Source organism: Acartia tonsa, chromosome 12 (assembly GCF_053477335.1).
Source record: "Acartia tonsa isolate MP-2025a chromosome 12, ASM5347733v1, whole genome shotgun sequence".
Lineage (NCBI taxonomy): Eukaryota > Metazoa > Arthropoda > Copepoda > Calanoida > Acartiidae > Acartia > Acartia tonsa.
In genome coordinates, this window is record NC_137271.1 from 34,912,385 (window position 1) to 34,935,386 (window position 23,002).

Genomic DNA, 23,002 nt, shown 5'->3' on the forward strand with positions numbered 1-23,002 from the left:
ACCAGATAATGAAAAAGCAAAAAAAAATTTCTTCAGAAATCTTATATAAATTTACATAAAGTTAAACTTGTTCAGAAAAAATGTTCTTCTAGCTTCAATAATAAGAAAATTATAGCCATTTAAGATTTTAAAAAGCAGAGATTTTTGGTGTAAAGTATAAAAAATTATAGAGCCGGATATCCGGCCGGATAGTTTCAATATCCGGTATCCGGCCGGATATTGAAAATGACCGGATATCCGGCCGGATATCCGGCCCAACCCTAAAATTTACATTTTACATACCTTTGTTTAGACTTGTTAAATTAATCTATATTCTGCTTATTAAGTTCTTACACTCAACATAAGTTAATATTCGTTTGTCCTGCCTTCGGATTTTAAAGATCCGTTTTTAATGGATGTTGTCTTGTCATCCTTGTTCCTTTTTAGATTTCATCCTAAATGGGTACACGACAACATGCAGCTTTTGAAAGGAAAGATTGGCCTCTACATCTACATTAGCACTGATTCTGTTTATGAGGTACATTTAATGATTAATTTTTAAAAAAGAAGCTTTTCTATAATTGAGGTATGTACGTTGGTACGTCCGTCCATACGTCTATCCATCACAGTTAATTCTTTTCTATATTTACCCAATTTAGCAACAAGTTTATATTTAATTTTGTTTAGACTTCTTAAGTAATATTATTCCTACTATCCTATTATATAAAGTAGTAAGCGTTTTTGTCTGTCCCGAAGGATCTCGCTAACCGCTGAACCGATATTGTTCTCCTTTACAGTGAGGCTTCTTATAGGTCCTGGGAAGGTTTTAAACTTATTTTCGAGAGGGTGTCTTAACCCTCTCTCTCCCAAAAAATAATTTTTATAACTCTTTAGAAACTCAAATTTAAAATAGGATGAGGTCGACTTTTCCTTCTCCTACCAGTGCAGTGCCCCTAGGGGCGTAGCTGCTAGTAAAGTACAAAGCAATGGCGGGGGAATGTCCTGACAACAGATCTATAGTATAGATGTATATACAGACAACTACCTCCCTTCATTTTTCAAAGACCTCTTTTGTCTGCTTCTAAATTATTTTCTGCTACTTGGCTGTGTAATATAAGCGATACAAGACGGTTGCGATGGATGGTGAGATACAGTTATTAAACCCTTTCTCCCTCTAGTGTTTTACTCTAATGTCTTTACCATAAAAAAACAAGGACTTTCAGACAAGGGTCTTGAATTCAGATTATTTGTCTGTTTTAAACTTATATAACAGTAAAACCATGGGTCATAGAGACTACATCAAAGTGAAGTAATTTTGAATGTTAAAAATCACAAAACCTTTCTAGAAATACGAAATTTTAGTATATTAGACTATAGTTTATATTAGTTGTTTTATTTAACGATCATTGCATCCTATTAAATAAATTAGTAAGCTTTTTTTGCCTGTAGTGAAGAATCTCACTAACCGCTGAACCGATATGGTCCTCCTTTACAATGAAGCTTTCTATAGGTCCCGGGAGGGTTTTAGGCTATTTTTCTGCTAGGGACGCGGCCGCTAGTTGTATTATAAAGCAAAAGAAACAACAATTTACTTATTTTTTTACCTATAACATCAAGAAACAAACTTTATTTTTAAAATTTGTCAATTGAACAAGCTTTAAAGGTAATAAAACTTCTAGTACGTGTAATGATACTTTTTCCAGTTAAAAATTGCATTAGCCGTATTTTTTTTCAAGGTATGCAACCCAAAGCCAGATTGGAGACCAACCAAGGAAAGTGATGCTGTCAGACCAACAGGCCAAAAGGAGGTAAGGAATGGATGTGGAGGAATATACGTCGATTTGTTATTTTAGCCTGCTGCGTGTTTCACTTTATTAAAGAACATGAAAATTTGGTGTATACTCTAAGTAATAATATATCTATTAGATAAGGTTTATTTAAATTAAAACAAGGATTATAACATACATTAGAAGCGAAGCACAAAATAAATTTCGAAGAGCAGGAGTTTAGTTGTTATAAACAAAATAAATGTTGCAAAATAAATCGCAGAACTTTTATATGTGTCAATATATATTTTAATTGGTTTTTGGAATTTTCACAAAATAATCAGCAAGTAATTATAAGGAATCTTCGCTACGAAAAAGATATAAAACAGTATCCACTATTTAGTAACTATAGTATAATAAAACGTAGAAACCTTTGCATGTCACTTTTAAATTCCATGTGTTTTCATATTTTTCGTGTATATTCACCTAATAGTACTCAAACTAAAAAACTATGGAAAGTTATGTCTAAATTCTTGTGGTCATCTAAATCGAATGAAGGTATAAGCTACAGATACAAGGTTGCATCTAAACAAATTGAGCTTAATCTTTGGCAGGGGGGTTTAAAGATCTTAAAACCCGAAAGTCAAAGCATCTCAATTTTTATGCCAAGCCTGCTACATCTCCTAAACCATGCCCGTCTATATCCCTCTTCTTCCCTGGGTATACTACTAAAATTTTACAAAGTTGACATCAATTTTTTACTTAACAATTTTGGTGTAAAGACACTACAAAAAAATCGCAAATTTTTAAAACTCCTCTACCCAGGATCAACCAAAATATACTTTGACAAAACAGTACAATTTTTGAAAAATCTAGAATTAAACAAAAGCACAATGCTTAAAACATTAATTGCTTCTTCTTTTTGGGCAAAGAGGTTTACAAAAAATCAGATACAAATTTTAGCAGATAACTCACTTGTAACTTTGTTCGATTTACTTGAACACAGAATAATAGGAGATAGAATTATGCTTTTACCGACTATTCGTTCTGACATTCATACTTTAATACAAGATAGTAGACTAGTTAAAAAACTTCAATCTTATGTAGAAGTAATAAGTAGTAAACAAAATATATTATGCCTAGATACAATTGACCAAAAGAAATTAAGTAAGATAAGATTACCTCTTATAAATGTTAATGATTTTAAGCCTTCCATTTTATCATTGCATTTTAAATGGTTGCAGAGAGAAAAATACGATCAACATGCCCCAAGTATTAAAACAAGGAAAAGAGATGGTCTTTATTTTCCAGATATTGAAAGTTTTGAAAACAGTTTTAAAAAAGTAATGTCATTACCTTTAATTTTGCATTATAAATCTTTCTTAGTAGAACAGCTTAATAGAACCCTTGCAAGCAGAACAAAGTTAATGCATTTTGGCTTACTTGACAATGCTATTTGTCCAAAATGCAATGCAGAATCAACAACCGAACATGGGATTTTTTATTGCTATTTTGCTAAGTACTTTATTCATGCATTGGCACTATTTCTAGACCAAAAATATAATGATGGGAATCCAGAATTCATTTTTTTAAAAGAAAACTTTTTCCTTTTTAACATCATTTATCCTCAATTCAATGATAAAGATTTTCTTCAAATTTCAACAATCATTTTAGTAGCCAAAGACAGAGCATTGAAATCTAGCAAGGACGAAGCTATAAAAAAATGGACTGTTAATAATTGCTACTCTCAAACTCTTTTTGTTGCCCAATTTGCCATAAAAATCTTAGAAAAAACTTCTTCATATATTAACATTGCATCTGAATTTTTGAATTTTCTTTTACAATATAAAGATAATATTACTTACTTTCAAACCTAAAAATATTTTTTTTCCAATGAAGTAAAATTTTAACTGTTAATACAAACAAAATATTAAACATATTGTTTCATTAATGCGAAATATTTTACTGTATTTTTATTATAAAAAAATCCAAAAATATTATAGTTTATTTCATGTTCTTTGTAATTATATTGAAATAAATTAATTTATAAATAAATAATATTTCAAATAAACTTCAAATATAAATCTTAAGTGCCATTCAATTCAATAAGTTTAATTTTAGAAATCAAAATATCAACAAAATAATAATTTGACAAGAGTAAATAATTTGTAAAGAAAATCCAAAAATTAAATCAAATTTTAATTTTTATATTCCAAAATTTTTATAAATCCGTGAGGTAATCTGTCCACTAATAAGAAAAAACATTGATAATGTTAAATTCAAAGGTAAAAAATCTTTTAATTTTTTGCTAATTTCAGTTCAAAGATTATTTTCATTGTAATAAATTAGATTGTAGTATAAACATGTTTTTATTTTAAGGTGGAATTGCTAAAGAAGGCAGATAATTATGGACATTTCAAGCTTAAGGCAGAAGAGGCTCTAGGTAAAATTAATAATTAAGCAGAAAATAAAGTATGCTGTATATTTTCATAATACATGGAAACATTAAATTAAAGTTTCTTCAGATATAGTAAGAATTATATCTAAATGCTTTGTCAATTCTTATACTAAAGTAACAGGATGTTTGTCTGTTTGTTTGTCTGTGTGTCTGTGTATCTGTACCAAGGGATCTCGCTAACCGCTAAACCGATCGGGTTCTCCTTAACAGGGTAGATTCTCATATGTCCCGGGAAGGTTTTTAACTATTTTGGGGGAGGGTACCACCACCCCCCCCCAAGAGAAATCACAAAAAATCGGATTTTTTTTTACGTTCTCGATTTTAGAAAGAGAGTTCAACGCAGACATAATTGTCAAACGCAATAAAAAAAAACAATGAAAGTGCCACTAGAGGCCTCTTGGGGCGTAGCCGTCAGTCCTTTTGATAAAGTAAAAGGATTTCTTTCTGTATGTACCGAAGGATCTTGCTAATTACTGAACCGATATGGTTCTCCTGTATAAGGTAGCTTTTCATAGGTCATGGGAAGATTTAAAAATATTTTGGGGGAGTGTACGACCACTTTTCCTTGAGAAATTACACCTAGAAAAAAATTAGCCCTCTAAAAAATTATTTTAGATTTCGATTCTTAAAAATACATGGTTTTTATTGGGTAAGTTTATGTCTTATCCCGAATTATCCTTAACATAATAAAATTTGTTACAATTTAGAGCATTATCATGACCTGGATGGTTTGCAGTATGTCTCATTAAGATTGTCTGATGTTATTGGGCCTAGAGATACTACTCAAAGGTGAGGATAAGTTAGTGGAGATTAACTAATCTTCCCCCAACTAGAAAAGTTTAAAATAAACACTAAAACCTGAAGGATAAAGATTTAAAAAGGTTAGAGTATGTTTCATTAAGATTGTCTGATGTTATTGGGCCTAGAGATACTACTCAAAGGTGAGGATAAGTTAGTGGGAGATAAATTAATCCTCCCCCAAATAGAAAAGTTAAAATAAACAGTAAAAATTGAAGGATAAAGAAAAAAAGGTTATAGTATGTCTCATTAAGATTGTCTGATGTTATTGGTCCTAGAGATACTATTCAAAAATAAGGATAAGTTAGTTGAAGATAAATTAATCTTCCCCCAATAAGAAAAGTTTAAAATAAACAGTTAAACATGAAAGATAAAGGGTTAGAGTATGTCTCATTAAGATTGTCTGATGTTATTGGACCTAGAGATACTACTCAAAGGTGAGGATTAGTTAGTGGTCTTCGATTAATCAGAATCGATATAATATTACTTGGATGTTGCACCAGATTTTCATGTAATCTAATAAAGTGTTGCTCGCAGCTGGCTAACATAACGACAAATGGATGATTTGCCCCCTTTGCCATATTCCCATCCCTTCTATTAGATGAGCGAAATAAGTAAGATCCATGTTAGCAACCCAAATTGACGACAATTTCCTCCCTCTCAATGTATCCACGCATATTTTATATCCATTACTAGCGGCTACGCCCCCCCCTAGGAGCCTCTAGAGGCACTTAAGGTAGGAGGGGCAAAAGTCGACCTCATCCCATTTTGAATTTGAGTTTCAAAAGAGTCAAAAAATATTTTTTTGGGGAGGGGGGTGAAGACACCCTCCAAAAAATTGTTTAAAACCCTCCTAGGACCTATAAGAAGCTTCCCTGTAAAGGAGAACAATATCGGTTCAGCGGTTAGCGAGATCCTTCGGGACAGACAAAAGACGCTTACTACTTTATATAATAGGATAGCTCGTACCACCTCTATTCTTATACTTCTTTGTTCAGATTTTGGATGCATCAAATGTGGATAGAACTGTATGATGAAATTAGTAAGCCACTCCAAATACCAACAAAATTTGCTGAAAAGGTGAAATTTATATAAATCATCCATAGGTATCGAATCTCTTCTTAAGATACAGTTAAAATATACAGCAATTGATACATTTTAAACGTCCATGGTTTAATTGTCAAGTCTCTACTGACAGACCGACGGACAAAGTAATGTTTACACTAGATGTGCATTGTGCATAGGTCTTAGAAATCTTCACCAAAAATTCCAGCTTTTTATCTTCAATAGGACCAGAGAAAATCACATTTCGCCTTAGCTACGAACCTAGTAATAGTGTCTAACGTTTTATCTTAGTGACGTAACAAAAATCGAAGGATGAGAGAGGAGGTGCGAAAGGAAACCTCTAAAAAAGAAATGGATTTTTGTTACGTCACAATGATAAAAAGTTAGACACTATTACAAGGTTCCCTAGCTACAAGTACAGACAAACGGATGAAGTGAGTTATGCTGTAACTTCTTCGCTACTAAAAAAACTTATGTAAACGGATCAACAAATTTTAAGATTACTAATTCATTTTGTCTCCTACAGTAATTTGCAAAATGTTGTAATGGTATTTAATGAAAATATACATTATACATATGTAATTATGTTGTGGCAATCGATATATTATTGCTTGGATGTTGCACCAGATTTTCATGTACTCTAATAAAGTGATACTTGCAGCTGGTTAAAATAGCGAACCTCCCCATGCATTACCTTTATTCCATCCCCTCCCCTGCTACTGTATGAACGAACTGAACATTAGATGATACCAAATTAGTAAGCTAAATTGACGAAAAATTTTTCCCTGTCTATATTATCACATATTCTATATCCATTGTAGTGGTGTAGTTAACCATGTTGACAATCTATAAATACACAATTTAATGGGGTTTATGGGTACTTGCTTACATGTGGTAGACTGGAGCACCGAAATAAGGAGGAGGGGGGCCAGTAAAAGGTTTTAATTTTGTGCGCACAAATTTGTGCCCCCCTCCTCCTTATTTTCTGTTCAGGGATACATCAATTACTAAAATAAATAAATAAATAAGGAAATTATGCCCCAAAACATGAATATCCCTGTAATAAGGTTTCCCCTCTGGTATACTGGATTTACTTGATTTACCTCACTCAACTTTCTGGCGTGTTGTACAGTGAAAAAACTACCCCCCCCCCCTTATTTTTGATTTTCTTCAAAATTAAGGGGGGGGGGTTAAAAACTACCCCCCCCCCCTTATTTTTGATTTTTGTCAAAACTAAGCGGGGGGTTAAAAAACTACCCCCCCCCTTATTTTTGATTATTGTCAAAACTAAGCGGGGGGGGGGGGGGTTTCGGTGCTCCGGTCTTCACATGTAAGCAAGCACCGGTTTATGTCGACTATATGGCTTATTAAAAAGTTGCGTTTGCTGACATAATACAGACATGATAATTTACTGATTTTTAATTAATTTAGAAAAGTTCTCTAACCTATGTGGAAGATGTAGCCACGGCTATAGAACTTGTTATTCAAAAAGGAGCTAAAGTACATAATGAGGTAATATTTGTTTTCGCATCGTCGTACAGACTGCTTTCCGCGGATAGTAAAATTAACAATTATATTTTTTTTTGCCAACAAACCTGGTATATATTTTATATTATGATTTTATTATTAATAGAAAATAGTCTATAATACATGGTTTTTACGTAGGGCTCAAACACGGTTTCAATCCAGCGGATAATAATCGGTTTTGATGTCATATTGTAAAAGATTTTTTAAACCTAGTATACAAAAGTAAATCATAGCTATTCTGCCCAATAAGGGATTATGAATGTATGTCAGTATGTAACGCTTTATTATCAAAGTAGCTTGATGTCCATCTGAAGCTTAAGATCTTGGTAACTACTGAACCGATCGGATTCTACTCTTCAGAGAATATACCTACTGGTCCTGTGGTGGTTTTAGGCTACTTTCTTGGGGGGTGGGACACCCCCAACCCCCCCAAAAACTAAAAAAACACCACCCAAAAAAATGTATTTACATATTTTGTAAAATCTCAGTAAGGAGGGTTGACTTCCCATTACTTCATAGGGCAAAGCCTCTAGGGGCTAGGGGCGAAGCCGCTAGTCTACATATAAAGGATCGTTTTCTTCTCTCACTTTCCCTTTCTTGCCAATTCATTTTTTCTTTTTTATTATATTTCTGTAAGTCTACAACACTAGACCTTTTTGTCTGAGGTTCTGCCTTGAAACTTTCTGGGAAACGAATATTTTATTATTTCTAGCCTCCCAATTCATCGCAAGATACAAACCAAATTAGTGTCTTTAAAAGTAACGTGAACATCCCTTTAACAATTGAAAATAGGCAGGCTTGCCTTCCCCTTTTCTAAAGAAATTAATTTCTGTGCATGCACCTCATATTTATCTATTTTTATTATAGGCTTTCAATATAGCAATGGATGAAGAGTTCACGCTATCCAACATACTGCTGAGAATAGCAAATATTTTGGACAAACAAAATGTAAGAAATATTAAATTTAACAAGGATATTTAAATTCAAACAAGGATGGCAACATCCATTAAGCGAAACTCTAAAATCAGAAGAAAGGACAAATTAACTATATATATTGTACAGAACATTAATTTATAAGTCCAAACGAAATTGTACATAAGTATATGTTGCAAAATTGTGTAAATATATAATCTAATTACAGAGATGCCTCACTTATAACATTGTATAACAACCTGAGGAATTAATTGGTAAAGTCATACTAGAGACATTAAAAATAGTGTCTATTGCTGCTATGTCAGGCGCGTGATTACAATAGTAAGAGTATAGGGGACAGCATCGGTCTATAAACAGGTGCACATCATAACCATGCATGCACAGTTAGGTCCTTCAGACAAAGGTCTTGCAATCAACAGGGTTGATTGTCTGTTGGGTAACCAAACACCCATCGTGCGAATGGACACTGCATTTTTTTAAGGTATGTGGAGAGGTCTAGAACCCGAAGCGACACCAAGCCCCCTTGAGATCAATAGACAAAAAGGAAATGAATTATCTTTCTAGGTAGAAAGTGAGTTGACCGATGAGCATGCTTACTATGGCTATCCAACTGTAACTAAAGGGCCAATTGATATTTCAAAGGTAAAATATTTTTTTTATTGACCACTAATAAATTCCCCACCCCACTATTTTCGAAATTATTGAGAGTGGGGAGACTATTATTTTCCTATTCTTGCTGTGCCATAACCCGGCGGGACTATCCCTCTGTATCCAATAACCTAACCTAAAGTTATTAATATTATTAATAAAATCCCCCCCCGCTCCCAACCTCTAATTTACAATTCATTTAAAATAAGGGGATGGGGTGGGTTTCTGTTCTTAACAAGGCATTTTGAGGGAAATGCAAAGAAATAATTGAATGAGAAAAGGGTTGAAGATCACAATATAAGACCGCTATTAGCCCGTTTTAGAGATAGAAATACAGATGTACACAAAGCATGTGTTTAAAATGTATTTAAATTAATTAGGCAATGGAGATGTTAGATTTTAAGCCTACAGATCCAGAAGTTGCGTTTCAAGATACCATTGAGTTCTACAAAAAGGCTTTCATTGAGGTAATTTCAATAATAGATTGGACACTTATTTTTCCTTTTATAAGGATGTTTGTCTGTGTGTTTTTACCAACAGGCCTAATAGGTTTTGTTATGGCTTTACATTGAAGCTTCTTTTAGTCATACCATTATTAGGACTATTCATTTTTTTTAATGTAGGTAGAAGAAGTGGGGAACAATCTTCACCAATCAAAACAATTATTTTTAATTGATTTTAGTCCCTTTAAAAAAATACTTAAGACAACAATAAATAAACAAGGATGACAACATCCATAAGAAGCGAAGCACAGAAAATTGTGGATAGGACTGACTGTCATTGTTGTATTATTCAAACAACGGGAAAATTAATTTCGATATCTTTAAGTGAAAAATTTTGAAAATCGGACCATAAACACCAAGGATATGGGGGAAAATGTACAAAAATATAAAAATAGCCAAAAACCTGCAAAAAGGTAGTCTAACCGTCATTGTAGTTTTCTTCAAACGATGGCGAATTTAATTTTGATATCTTTAACTGAAAAAATTTTGAAAATCGGACCATAAACACCAAAGATATGGGAGAAAATGTAAAATATATAAAAATAGCCAAAAACCTGCAAAAAGACAGTCTGACCGACATTGTTGTTTTCTCGAAATGACGCAAAATTTAATTTTGATATCTTTAACTGAAAAATTTTTAAAAATCGGACCACAAACACCAAAGACATGGGGAAAAATGAGGAAAATAAAAAAATAGCCTAAAATCTGCTAAAAAGCCGCTCGAACGCCATTGACGTTTAATAGTTGATTGTGCTCCTTAATGATGGGAATGTTGTCAAAAAATTTCAGCATTCTATCTTTTATACGAGCTGAGTAAATCCCATTTCCCCCATAGCGTTACGGACGGACGGACGGACTGACGGACAGAAAGTGAATTATAGAGTAGCTTCGCTACTAATAAACTTTGGGTAGTTCAATAGCATGATATAAAATAAGTTGATAGATTTAAGAATTTTGTTAGTTTCCAAAGCAAAGAGATGTAATCATTGGGGACCTTCTGGACTTTGCTATTACACAGGTGACAATTTTCATCATTTTTCTTTATGGCTTGAAACAGGTTATCTGTCTGTCTGTGCGAAGCGAAGGAACTCGCTAACCGCTGAACCAATGGGGTTCTCTTTTTAAGCAAAATGTTTGTCAATTTAAATTGCTTTTTACCCTGTCATTTTTTGGCAAGTTTGTTCATCCAGTAGGAGGGGAAAGGCTGAGGTAAAGGTGATGGAGATGTGGGGGGGGGGCGGTGATAGTTAAATTAGCCTGCTACAAGTTTAACTTGATTAGAGTACATGATAATCTGGTGTAAGATCAATGTAATAATAAATCCATTATTATTAAGGATAAGAAGGATGGTGTGTACAAAGCTATTGACAAGAGACTAAGTGCAGCAGGAGTAGTTGATAAAAGGTATGCATATTCGTTAACCACTGAACCAATACGGTTCTCCTTTACAGTGAAGCTTCTTATAAATTCAGGGAAGGTTTATTTCTATTTTAGGTTTTTGAAGGAACTATCACCGTCAATAGAGAAATTACATCTAGAAAAATTACCCACTTCCCTAAACATAATATTTTTTCCATTTTCCCTTAAAAAATAATAGTGAAAATAAATAGTCGACTTCCCTCATTCTGCATTTATGCAAGTGCCCCAAGAGGCATCTAGGGGGTGTAGCCGCTAGTCCCTAATTTATAAAGTAGTAAGTTTTTTTTGTCTGATGCTTAAGATCTCAATAACCAGTAAGAGATATAAGTTTTCCGGAATTTTAATGTAGGGAGGAGATTTGAAATCTGCATCAAATTTTAAGGATTTTTTATAAAATTCGTTTTTTGTATAATTCTTTATCTAAAAGCGGAAATACAAATTAAGTTAATTAATTTTGGCATCCGTGATTGGTGGATTTAAAAAATCTGCGCTCTGATTGGATGTCGTACATCATTCAACCAATTAGAGCGCAGGTAGTTTAAAATCCACCTATCCTATTGGTCAAAATTAATTAACTTAAAATGTATTTCCGCTTTTAGATAAAGAATTATACAAAAAACGAATTTTATAAAAAAAAATCCTTAAAATTTGATGCAGATTTCAAATCTCCTCCCTACATTAAAATTCCGGAAAACTTATATCTCTTAACAACCAGTGAACCGATTGGGTCTTTTACTTTAGAGAAGCTACACATAGGTTCTGTGATAGTTTAAGGCTATTTAATTTTAATATTCAAGTTTGTGATTTAGGATATCGACAATCACCGGTTGAGCTTGCAAAACTGTAGCAGCTGAAACGTATTTCTTAAATTGCTTTTAATTGCTCCAAAATTGTAAAGAAGTGATGAATATTAAAGAAAAGATTTTAATTATATAACAAATTTCAAAAGCGAAGATTTTCAATAATTGGAGACAGTCCATCAGTCCGTAACAGATAACTCTTAAAATTAATTAAGGTATGTTAGAGTTTTCCTATCGATTTCATACTTTGAATGTTGTAGATAATAAAGTCCCAAAAATGTAAATATATCCTTATTTGAGCAGTTTTACAACAATTTTACTTACAATTTTGTTGAGATTTGTATATTTATATTCTGCTTATTCAGTTTATCCTTTTTGTAGGTATAGAAAGTACCGTCGGGGTGAGGTTAGTGGGCTACCAGTGGTCAACAAGGATGACAATAAACAAAAGGACGAACTTTGAATCTCAAACTAGTAATAATAAACATGCAACATAGCTAGCAAATAATATTAAGTGCTTATTTATTATGTTAATTCTACATTTTTTTGGTAATTTCATGTATTTATTTTCTATAATACGAAACAATTTAGTGCTTATGTAAGTATTACGTCTTAGTATAATTTAAATGTATTTATACATATTAAATAAATTTTCCTGACATATAAAGTGGTAAGTTTTTTTAGTCTCTAGTTCTTTTTTTATTTTCTGGAATGGTTTTAGACTATTTTACGCCCTTCCTTTATTAGATGCTAGGGTGGCAGCAGCCGTTAGATAAGTAAATAATAATAGCAAAAAAATATAATTAATAATTATCTCATTATTTATCAGTAATGTGTATAAGAATTGGGTAAAAAATTGGAAATTTTTTACGCCAATTTGGGTGAATCAATGAGTTAAATATTTGAAAGAAAACAAGGATGGGAGAATCCATAGCAACAAATCATGTAATAATATACAGATTTAAAGTAAAACAACTAAAAAAAGAAAAACCTTAACAATCGATTTTTTTCAAATTTTTGTTTGAAGGGGACTATAAGTGCTCAACGTGGCACTACAAAGTTTATAGAAAAATATCAACATGAATATGTAGTCATAATGTCATAAGTATATCGTTATAATGGAAGAAATGTGATTTTCTCACCTGATATTAAAGATAAACAACTGAAATTTTCAGTAAAGACTTCTATGACATATTCTCATCTAGTCTATGCATTGTTTGTCCGTCTAATTGCTTAAGTCATTAAATGTATTTTTATGACAACTGAACATCTGATTCTTAACTTATTTTGGCTGTTTGTTCCATGATTTTTCGTGCTTAGCTACTTATGGATGTTGTTATCCTGGTTATTGAATAGATAGTAATGGTAGACTAACGTACATACCAGCACGTATAGAAAAGCTGCATCACTTTAAAGAGTAAAATTAGCAGGGACTTAAAGAGATGAGACAGTGGCCGATAAATTTCCAATTATGAGATCTAAAGTTACCCCTTATGTAGATTACAATTAGTGGTTAAAACGTTTAGACATTCAACATAATGAGCCAACCAATCAAAAGTCCCCAAAATTGTTTAGCATTAAAATAATGCTTTGGGGACTAGTGTAATAAACAGCACAATTTCCACTCCATCCCTGGAAGTTTGTGTGGGTCCGTATACATAAGAAAAGAGTAAGAGTAATAAAGAAGCGTTTATTTGCTTTTTTACAGCAAAATAAGTTATTTATCAGTTTAGGGGTAAAGAAAAAAGGCTTGGTCAGGTTAGGTTAGGTTCAGTAGGGTTACAACCATTATTTGAAAGAAAAATTAGGAAGGAAACGAAGTTGTGGGTTTCGTCGAATTTTCACAGTATCTTTCTCCTATTTCTGCGGGGCAATTTTTAACGTTTACTTGACTTAACCTAACCTAAAATAACCTTTCAAAAGATACTGTGAAAATACGACGAAACCCACAACTTCGTATGCTTTCCATGATCCAAATATTCTTATACAATAAGCAGTATTTAACCAGTTTTTCTTGTTCGTTGAAAAAAAAAAAACTTTGGGTAATTTTATTGAATTAGATTAATTGTCTTACAAACTCAAAGTGTACATACTTTTCAACCAATAACTTTAATCTAAAAAAGAAGCAACTATTTTGATATTTGTGGCATTTTAGTTTGATTTACTGTTTAATCCTAAATATTGAAGCTACTCATCAAGAAATGTTGGAAAATCCGCCATAATCCTAGTTCAAAAAAAGGACGACGGAAGTTAGCCTCGTGGGTGGTGCTATTCGTCACTAGATACTAACATAAGATTTATGCCTTTACCCTTCTACCATTGATTGTTATGTTGTAGAATCGAGTTGAGGTACAGTACTTTCTATCAATGTATAAAATTCTACGTAGTTGCCATAGAAAATTCATAGTAGAAGTTTATGAAGGTATCCTATCCATCCCTAGGTACTAACATAATATTTTTATCTTTACCTTTCTATCATAGATTGTTATTCAGTAGAATCACTATGAGGTACTATACTTGCTATCAGTGGATAAAATTCTATATAGCTGCCATGGAAAATTCATAGTAGAAGTTTAGAAGGTATTGCTATTTGTTACTAGATACTAGCAAATAAAATATTTCTTTAACCTTCTACCATAAAAAAGTATACAATAGAATTACTACAATGTATCACAAATTTTAATCAATGTCTAGAATACTGCATAAATACCATGGAAAATTAATAAAAAAAAGTATACAATAGCATGCCATTAGTAGAAATATTTTGTGACATCCAATCATGGAATATTGTGGAATATATTTTAATATGGCTCCATACTTTCTATTGGTGGGTAGAATGATACATAGATGCTATGAACAATTTATATTTATCTGTGTTTTATGAAAAGTTATACAGCAGAAGCGCAACGAGGTAGCTTAGAATAACTATAAAAGAAAATACGGAGGTACGTTACTTATTACCAATATATTCATTAGAATTTCGATAAAAAAAAGTGCACTTGCAATGAGATACTAAAGATCACAAAAAACAAGAATTATAAATAAAATTGTTATGGCCATATGCTATGTAAAAACATGTCTTCATCTCTCTAGATTTATAAAAGAAAATCTTATACTCAAAATACCTCAATAATATTTATTCTATATTCTTTAAACTACTTGATAAAGTCTAAATTGTTTAATTTTCCCATGCACTTTACAAAAAAAAAGTTGTATGAGACTACCTAGAACAAACTCTACAATCTTCTATGTTCCTAACACCCCTCACCTTTCTCAACAGGGGTGCAGAAAAATTGCTTCCGCGAAACATTAAGCTTACATTTTTTTTATTATTTTAATATTCTTTTTCTGTCCATTATAAATAGGACAAAATACTAAAACGGAAGTAACAAAAAAAGAGCAAGTTATTTTTTGGGATATTCTTTTAAAATTTTTAGGGTGTTGAGGACATTTTTATAGACTCTCAAATATTTTAATTTATTCTATTAGTACCACAGCTACTCGAGTATTTTCGTGCCCAAGCAGTCTGTATGTACATTTCTCCGTCATAGGAGGTAAATATCAACTTTGTCAATATTGTTTTTTTTTATTCTAGCAAGCTTTCTCTAAGTTTCTTAATGCCCCTTAAATGAAAATGACCTCCAAGAATAATTCTAATACTAGTAATATTCTAGTTTAAATATTAAGGAAAATTGACTCATTTAACATGTGAAAATTTTGTTGTAAGTCTCTTCTCATAGACTATTCGACAACCGCTCTCATAGATAGCCTAAAACCTTCCTTTAATGACAAAATCTAAAGTTTCATAAAAATCATATATCTTTCTGAGTGTAGTTTCTGAGATCTTAAAGCTAAAACACAGACACAAACATTCGGCTACTTTAGTAAACAATTTAGATTGATTTAATTGAGTTTAACTTTATCTAGTTGGGTTAAGATAGCCCCATGTAGGTACTACAACTTTAGGTATCCCACAGGGGATAAGAGCAAGTGAAAACATGGATTCATTTATAAAAAATAATGATAATTAAATGTATTTTGGCTTACAGAATTCATAATTGTTATAATAAAAGGGTATTTTTCAGTTTTTCGCATACAAACGAAATTCTGATGTTGCATTGCGTACCAACCAACCGTTAAATGCGACTATATATAGTAGCTTCAATGAAAAGTCTTATGTTAAAGGAAACTTTGACACATAAGTTACAAGTTCTACTTAAAAATTGCTCAATTACTTTTGTACAAATGTTATTTCGATATGGATCTTAGATAAGGCTGAAAGCATTTTTAAAAAGCAATGTTTTTCAACATTTAGGGTCAGTCTTTATTGGATAGGATTGTTAGAATTGTTCTATAAATTTCAAGCTTTACATTATGATTCTCAAGGCAATAAGGTATAATTTATTACGTTCGTCTGATCGATGTTGATTTCATAGCTTTTTTGAGATAAAACTTTTACATTATATACTTATTACCAGCGGCTGCTCGACAAGATCTAGGACAGTAAAATAGCATAAAACCACCCCATAACTAAAGAAGTTGATACCCTGAAACTTTCTTTAAAAGGGAAAAGTTTATAATTTAGTTCGGTAGTAAGTGAGATCTTAAAGAACAAGCAATTTTATGCAATAGTAAATTTTCGAATTGTTTTTAGACATCAAAGCTTCGCTTTTATAGATGTTGTCATCCTTGTTAAAACTTATATTTTACACAAAATCTATTTTAAAATCCAACGAAAACCCTTTCAAAGATTTCTCAATATATTGGGAACAGGAAAAAGGAATACTCTCTTTTATGCTGTTATCATATTTACATATGTCAAAAGTAAGATATGGTTTATAAAAAAAGGGATTGACAGGGATTAGACAATGGATGATAAATTGATATACATCATCAATGATGATGTATACAGATTATATTATTAAGTACCCAAAGTTTTTAGGCCAATGAATAATATAACGTACTTATAAAACTTTTGGGATAAGTGTAATTTTATCAAAATGTATAAATTCGCCATAAAGCATTGACAATTGGTGTCTTGGTAGATTAAAATTTTAGAAAATGTAAACCTCTTTAAAGGTCATTTACCTATCTGTTTATCTTATTTCAGTAAATATATAAATCTAAGAATAGAATATGTAAAAGCTTGACCACCTATGAATGGTTTCAAGCAGTGGCGTGCACAGGATTGTGTTTTCCCATAGGGGGTATATTGACACCCCCTTCTGCATGCTTGTGATTTTAGGTAAGATTTTAGATGATTTAAGGGGAGACTTCTCCTTAAGTTTTACCCATGGACAGAGTTTTGTCGAAGTCTTACAAAATGTCTAAAAAAATCAACCTTGTGACGTCATAAAAAAAAGATGGAAAGAAGAGAAGTGAGAAAGAAAACCCATAAAAAAAGAGATGAATTATCCCTCATTTTTTATGACGTCACATGTCTGATGTTTTAGACACTTTGTAAAGTTTCATTTTGTCAGATTTTGACCCTCCCCCCATACCACGAAATGACCCTAAATTTTATCTCAATTGCAATATTTTTTAGTCTATGAGTGAAAAAAACGTTACTTTTAGGCCAATTTAAGTATTTAAAACAAATACTGAATTTAAAACTAATTAAGAGTAAACTGTTTCTAAAATTAGCGCCTATTTTGTTTATAAACGATCTAATTGATTTAATTTCATTCAAACAAAAACAATTCAAAATTGGACTAAAAATCTTATCTCCTAATGAATGAGAGATCTGTTTAAAGTCCCTTTCCTTATTTTGAAAATAAATTAAACATAATGGAAGGAGTCTTATTTTAATTTTGTTTATTTATTACTTTCGATCAGGTTAGGTCAGGTTGTATTTATAAACTGGACGGCCTGCAGGGTTAGACCGCTCCCCCCATTAATGAAAAGTTTATTTAAATGTTCTAAGCAAGACAGAAAATGAAGTATAAAGTCACTAAACCTTTTTTTCTTCGATTTTGAAGTCAAAGATTTTTCCAACATGACACAGCTCTATCAACAATCCACAGCCGCAGCCCAGCAGCCAAGCAGCTTGCAAGATTTCAAGAATCTGCAGCTAGAGCTTAGCTGTCATCTTTCTTTCTGTCTAAAATATGGTTGTCTGCCTAGCCCTGCTCATATAAACCTAAATAATTCCATTAAAGAGACTGTTTAACACTAAATCCTACCCCCTTCCCTTACCTTTGAAAAAAATGAAAAGAGAGAAAAGAAGGGTTGTTTATCGTTTATTTGTTTACTTGAGGTTACGCCCCTAGAGTCCTCTAGGTGCACTTGAGAAGGGGGGAGTCGAATTTGATAACCCAATTTCTTTTTTTTTTAAGTTTTATTTTTTGGGTGGGGGGTGTCCCTCCCTCATTTTTTATTTTTAGTTTTAAAAAATTTTTGGGTGGGGGGGTATTTTTCATTTTTTTGGCGGGTTAGGGGTATCCTTCGGTACAAACAAACACACAGACACACATCCTGTTACTTTAGTATATGGATTACTTTAGGGCAGGTTAGGTTAGGTTATATTTGGTACTGGGTAGCCAGAAGGATTATATCACCCCGCAGTGGTTTGGAATAGAAAAAAATACCCACCCCCATTATTTCTAACTTATCTAATAATATTATGGGGGTGGGGGGTTCAGTGCTCAACATTTACTGAAAGGGAAAGCACAAATAATTATTTAAAAGTAGACACAAAAAATATAAATTTAGGCATACAAAGCATCAAAAGGCTTGACTATATGTTTTTCATATCAGGTCAAATAAAAAAGTTGTCTTTGTAGTACCTTGGCCCAGAAAAGTGTGTTTACACAATTGGGGAAAAGTATACCTAATTCAAAATTCAACTATTTCAAAACATAAGTTTTTTTGTTGTCTATATTCAAATATTTATCACGTTGATTTTTTGCCGTTTAAATATTATAGATGAGAAGTTAATTGAAACAAATCCTCAATATTTACATCGACTTTACGGCCACAATCATTTTTAATTTTGTGATTCTATATCTACCTTACCAGAAAAGCTTTATGAAAAAATATTTTGTTACAATTTGAATAACATGATAAAAAATGTTAAAGTATAGATGTGTAAACCAGACAACAACCTGGCCCAAGAGTTGAGGACCCATTTCGTATGCTAGCAAAATGCTTTCTGTTCTATTGTAGGAACTTGGTTGTGTTTATATTTACGACGCTATTGGCTGATATTTAAAGACCCAATTGAAATTTCACACAGGGTCCCTACCCCGTTGGTAAAGTTACATATAGCTCGTGGCACCTACTTTAAAATTTGAATTTAAGGTGAAATGTAAAACTTTTTATGATAAAATTAACTTATTGATTTAAAACTTTCTTGTTTTGTTTGGACATGTTTATTTTATTTGTGAGATTGCGTGAGATTAGTTAATTGTTTTTATGAAAAACCTCACAACTTTAAAATTTAGTCCAAACATTCAAAGAACCCTCTCTGATTGTTTTTTTTTTTATAACAAACCATCTGTCTGTCAATTAAAGTAAGCCAAAATACTTTTTTTGTGTGTGTAAAACCATACAACTTCAAAATTAAGTTCAAACTTTTCAAGGAAGCTCATAAAACTCTATTTTTGATACCATCATAGACAATTAAATTAATTAGGATGGTTTCCCTATAATGCCAAAATATCCGCCAACTCCTGTTAAAAAATTAAAACTAAGGAGTTTTTTGTAATGGTAAATGTATCAGTGTTTACCTTAAGTTAGGTTATATTGGATACAGGGTAGCCCTGCAGGCTGATTTATCAATAAAACAAAGGTTAAAAAATTAAAATTTCCCTTCTAACTTTGCGCAGACAAAGTTGTATTTGGTTCAACCCTGCAATATTTTAGATAATTTAAAGATGGTCTAGAAATGTAACATCCCTTCCTTTTGGAAAAAAAACATTTTCCTCTTTCCCTGTGTTTTCAATTAATGTAAACATTAGGAAATTTATCCTATTATATGATGTAGTAAGGGTTTTTAGTCTGTAGTTTAAGATTACTACTGAACCGAACTATGGAAGCTTCATATGGATGGTTTTAGGCTACTTATTTTTTAGATAAGTCTTTGGATGGTTTTAGGCTATTTTTCTATTTTTCCTATCACTTCGAATACAGAACTTTTAGATGTTTTGGCTCAGACGCTAGTTTAAGAAAAAACACTAAAATTTGAAATATAAGAGTCTACTTTTAACCTTAAATTTTTCATCAGATTTAAAATTCTAATTCTGAAGACATGATTTAAGTAATTATGTGGATAAACTATGCTTAAAAGGACTGAGAACTAAAATTTTATGTCGACCACCCCACCCCCTTTTAATTTTAGTTTTTAAAAATAAATAGTTATGAACGAAACAGGGGCCAAAAAATGACGTCATTTAATGAAATGACTAATGATAGGCCAGTATACATTAAAATTGACCAAAATGGTAAGATTTATACTTGCCTCCCATTGGTTATTTTATTGCATGACGTCATTTTTTGGAGGCACTTTACGCTGTTTCGTTATAAACCTTTCCAGAACCTACATGTAAGAAGCTACCCTGTAAAGGAGAACCACATAGGTTCAGCGGTTCGCGAGATCCTTTGGTACAAACAAACAGACAAACAGCCATTACTCTTACTTTTTTATAAGGATATAAAAAATATGATTTCATTATTTTTAGTTATGAAAATTAAATTACATTTTATTTAAAGATCTTAAGAATTTAGAAAGTTAAATACCAGGAAACCTAAATACTTCTGTCATTTAAATTTTAATCTGTCTAGAGCTTATTTAAAAATAAAAGAAAAGTATACTTTAGAAAAAGAAATTGAAAACAAGGATGACAACATACATGTACATAAGTAGCAAAGCACAATAAAATCATAGATAGATAAACGACCAAGTCAAAATTAGGACACCGCAGTTATAGGCCCAGCAGGGTTAAAAACCCTGTAGGGCTTGGGAGAAAAAATATACGCCTCAGTAATTTTAAGAAAATTGTTGGATGGGGGTTTTCTGGTTCCTTCAGAGTGAAAGCCCCCGAAAAGTTAATAAACTATTCAATTATGATAAAAATCAAAATTATTGGTGCAAAAGTTTGGACACAGAAACATTTGTTCAACCCAATCAAGTTAAAAATTAAATTCCAATAATTTAAAGGTAATCTAAGGGTGGTCGAATAACAAAGACACACACACACACAAACGCACACACAAACATACACACCTCTGAACAAAGGTAAATTGTTAGTTAGAATTTGTTTACCCAAAAACTAAATCACTAAAGAAAAGCAAAATTAATGATATTTTAAAAGCGAGGCTTTTCTATATTTTTAGTCTATCCGCCCTTTTTGGGAGTTTTAAACATTACATGGTGATTCCTCTGACAATTATATAAATTTATTTAATATAGCAAATCTAATATCATTTTCAAGTCCGTATATCCGTTTTTAAACACGTTTGAACTGATATTATAGCTATTATGAGATAAAGAATATTTATATGATTTTTTATTTGTCTTTAATCTGATGAACTAATATTCGCTTTTATGGATGTTGTCATCCTTGCTTTTATAAAATGTCCAAGGGAAAATACTTGAAATTTTATGAATGGGAGATAATTTTCTTTTTTCCCAGCTAGATTTTAACAAGGATGATAACATTCAAAAGAAGCGAAGGACAACGAAAATCACGAAACCTTTCAAAAATAAAGTTTATGTCTTTTAAGGCATGACCTACGAACATACAATGTATAGAATAGATGTCTCTTTGTCTTAGGAATCTTCACTGAAAATAACCGATACCTATCTTTAATAGCAGACAAGAAAATCACATTTCCCACGTTAAGGACTCTAACCCAATTATTTACGAAATGATGGGCAGATAAACTGAATTATAGTGTAGCTTCGATGCTAAAAAGGAACTTTTTACCTTTTTAAATTCCCATTGTAGATTATCGTAACTTCTCTATAAGCTAAAAGTGTACACACGGTTGTAATAATTACAGGTATCCTAAGGGATAAGACAATGGATGATAAATTGTTAAACATCCACAATGATGATCCACAAATTCATCCCTAATGTACAATGCACTATTAGTTAAGAACCAACCAATCAAAATTAAAAAAGAGGATCCAAAGTTTTTATCCAGCGTAAAAGATCACACTAATAAGCTTCCCTGCAAAGAATAATAGCTTTCTTGTTTTTTAGGAAATAACAGATTAAGAATCTTAATTTATTCCCAGCTTTGTTGTAAGGAATTTTCTTGTTTTGAGATTTTAAAATAGTTTTTCTGAAAAGAATTAAAGTACTTCCGAAAAATAGAGAATCATATTTTTATCTTAGAAACTCTCTAAAAAGGTGCACCTAGAATTTTAGGTTCTTCCCATAAAATTCCCATCGAGTACTGAGCCTCCCTTTCTTTATTTTAAAATAAATCGGGGGGGGGGGGGGGAAATAGTTTTTACCGATGCAGGGAGCCCTAACACTGCAGGGCTACCCAGTACACAATATAACCCGACCTAAATTAATAAACAAACAAACAAAAAACTATCAAAATATCTTAAAGTAAGAGTAAGAGTGAGGATTTTTGCTTAACAAGCACTTTGAGGGAAATGCCAGATTTTGTAGAAATCATATAGCAACAATCTAAAAACAGTGGTGATTTTTTATCGAAAGAAAAAATAGTTGCAAAACATTCCATTTATTAGCATATTTTGACCTAGAAAAGCTAAAGGATTTTTGGTAGGAAATCCTTTTGAGAAAAAATAATCAATTAAAAATTCGACACCTTTTCAAGCGTCAGAAAGAAAAGAATATGTATTCTAAAGAAAAAATATATTTAAAAAAGGGTTAGTATGAAAAAAAGCTAAAACGCAAAAAAAATACCTTCTGCTTCTTTGTTTTTTTTTGTGCGACTTTAGTATTTTAATATCAAAGGAAATCGTCAGTTTTATGCCATTTTAACAAAAAAGGTTTGTTGTCATATAAGTATTAGTTTGGGTCAAAAGTACTTATGCCCTCCATATTACGTTAAACAAAGTTACCCATCAGCATTGTATAAAACTTGGTGGAAAGTGAGAGTTTGTACAACCGAATCAAGGTTTATTAC

The 23,002-nt window shown here is 31.8% G+C and overlaps 1 protein-coding gene across 1 annotated transcript; it reads left to right on the top strand.

Moving 5' to 3' along the window:
- Positions 1 to 432: 432 nt before the first annotated feature.
- Positions 433 to 12,886, top strand: LOC145334066 (uncharacterized). Its single transcript, XM_080179350.1, has 12 exons — positions 433 to 517; positions 1,716 to 1,787; positions 4,125 to 4,188; positions 4,911 to 4,992; positions 6,000 to 6,081; positions 7,498 to 7,578; positions 8,461 to 8,541; positions 9,091 to 9,168; positions 9,555 to 9,641; positions 10,639 to 10,695; positions 11,014 to 11,081; positions 12,278 to 12,886. The coding sequence occupies exons 1-12, from the start codon at positions 455 to 457 to the stop codon at positions 12,357 to 12,359; spliced, it is 897 nt and encodes a 298-aa protein (XP_080035476.1). The 5' UTR covers positions 433 to 454; the 3' UTR covers positions 12,360 to 12,886.
- Positions 12,887 to 23,002: the final 10,116 nt, after the last annotated feature.

Coding starts and splice junctions, on each gene's coding strand:
- LOC145334066 (XM_080179350.1), top strand. CDS start 455: ATGCAGCTTTTGAAAGGAAAGATTGGCCTCTACATCTACATTAGCACT. Junction 4,189..4,910: donor TAAGGCAGAAGAGGCTCTAG/GTAAAATTAATA, acceptor GTTACAATTTAG/AGCATTATCATGACCTGGAT. Junction 8,542..9,090: donor ATATTTTGGACAAACAAAAT/GTAAGAAATATT, acceptor TTATCTTTCTAG/GTAGAAAGTGAGTTGACCGA.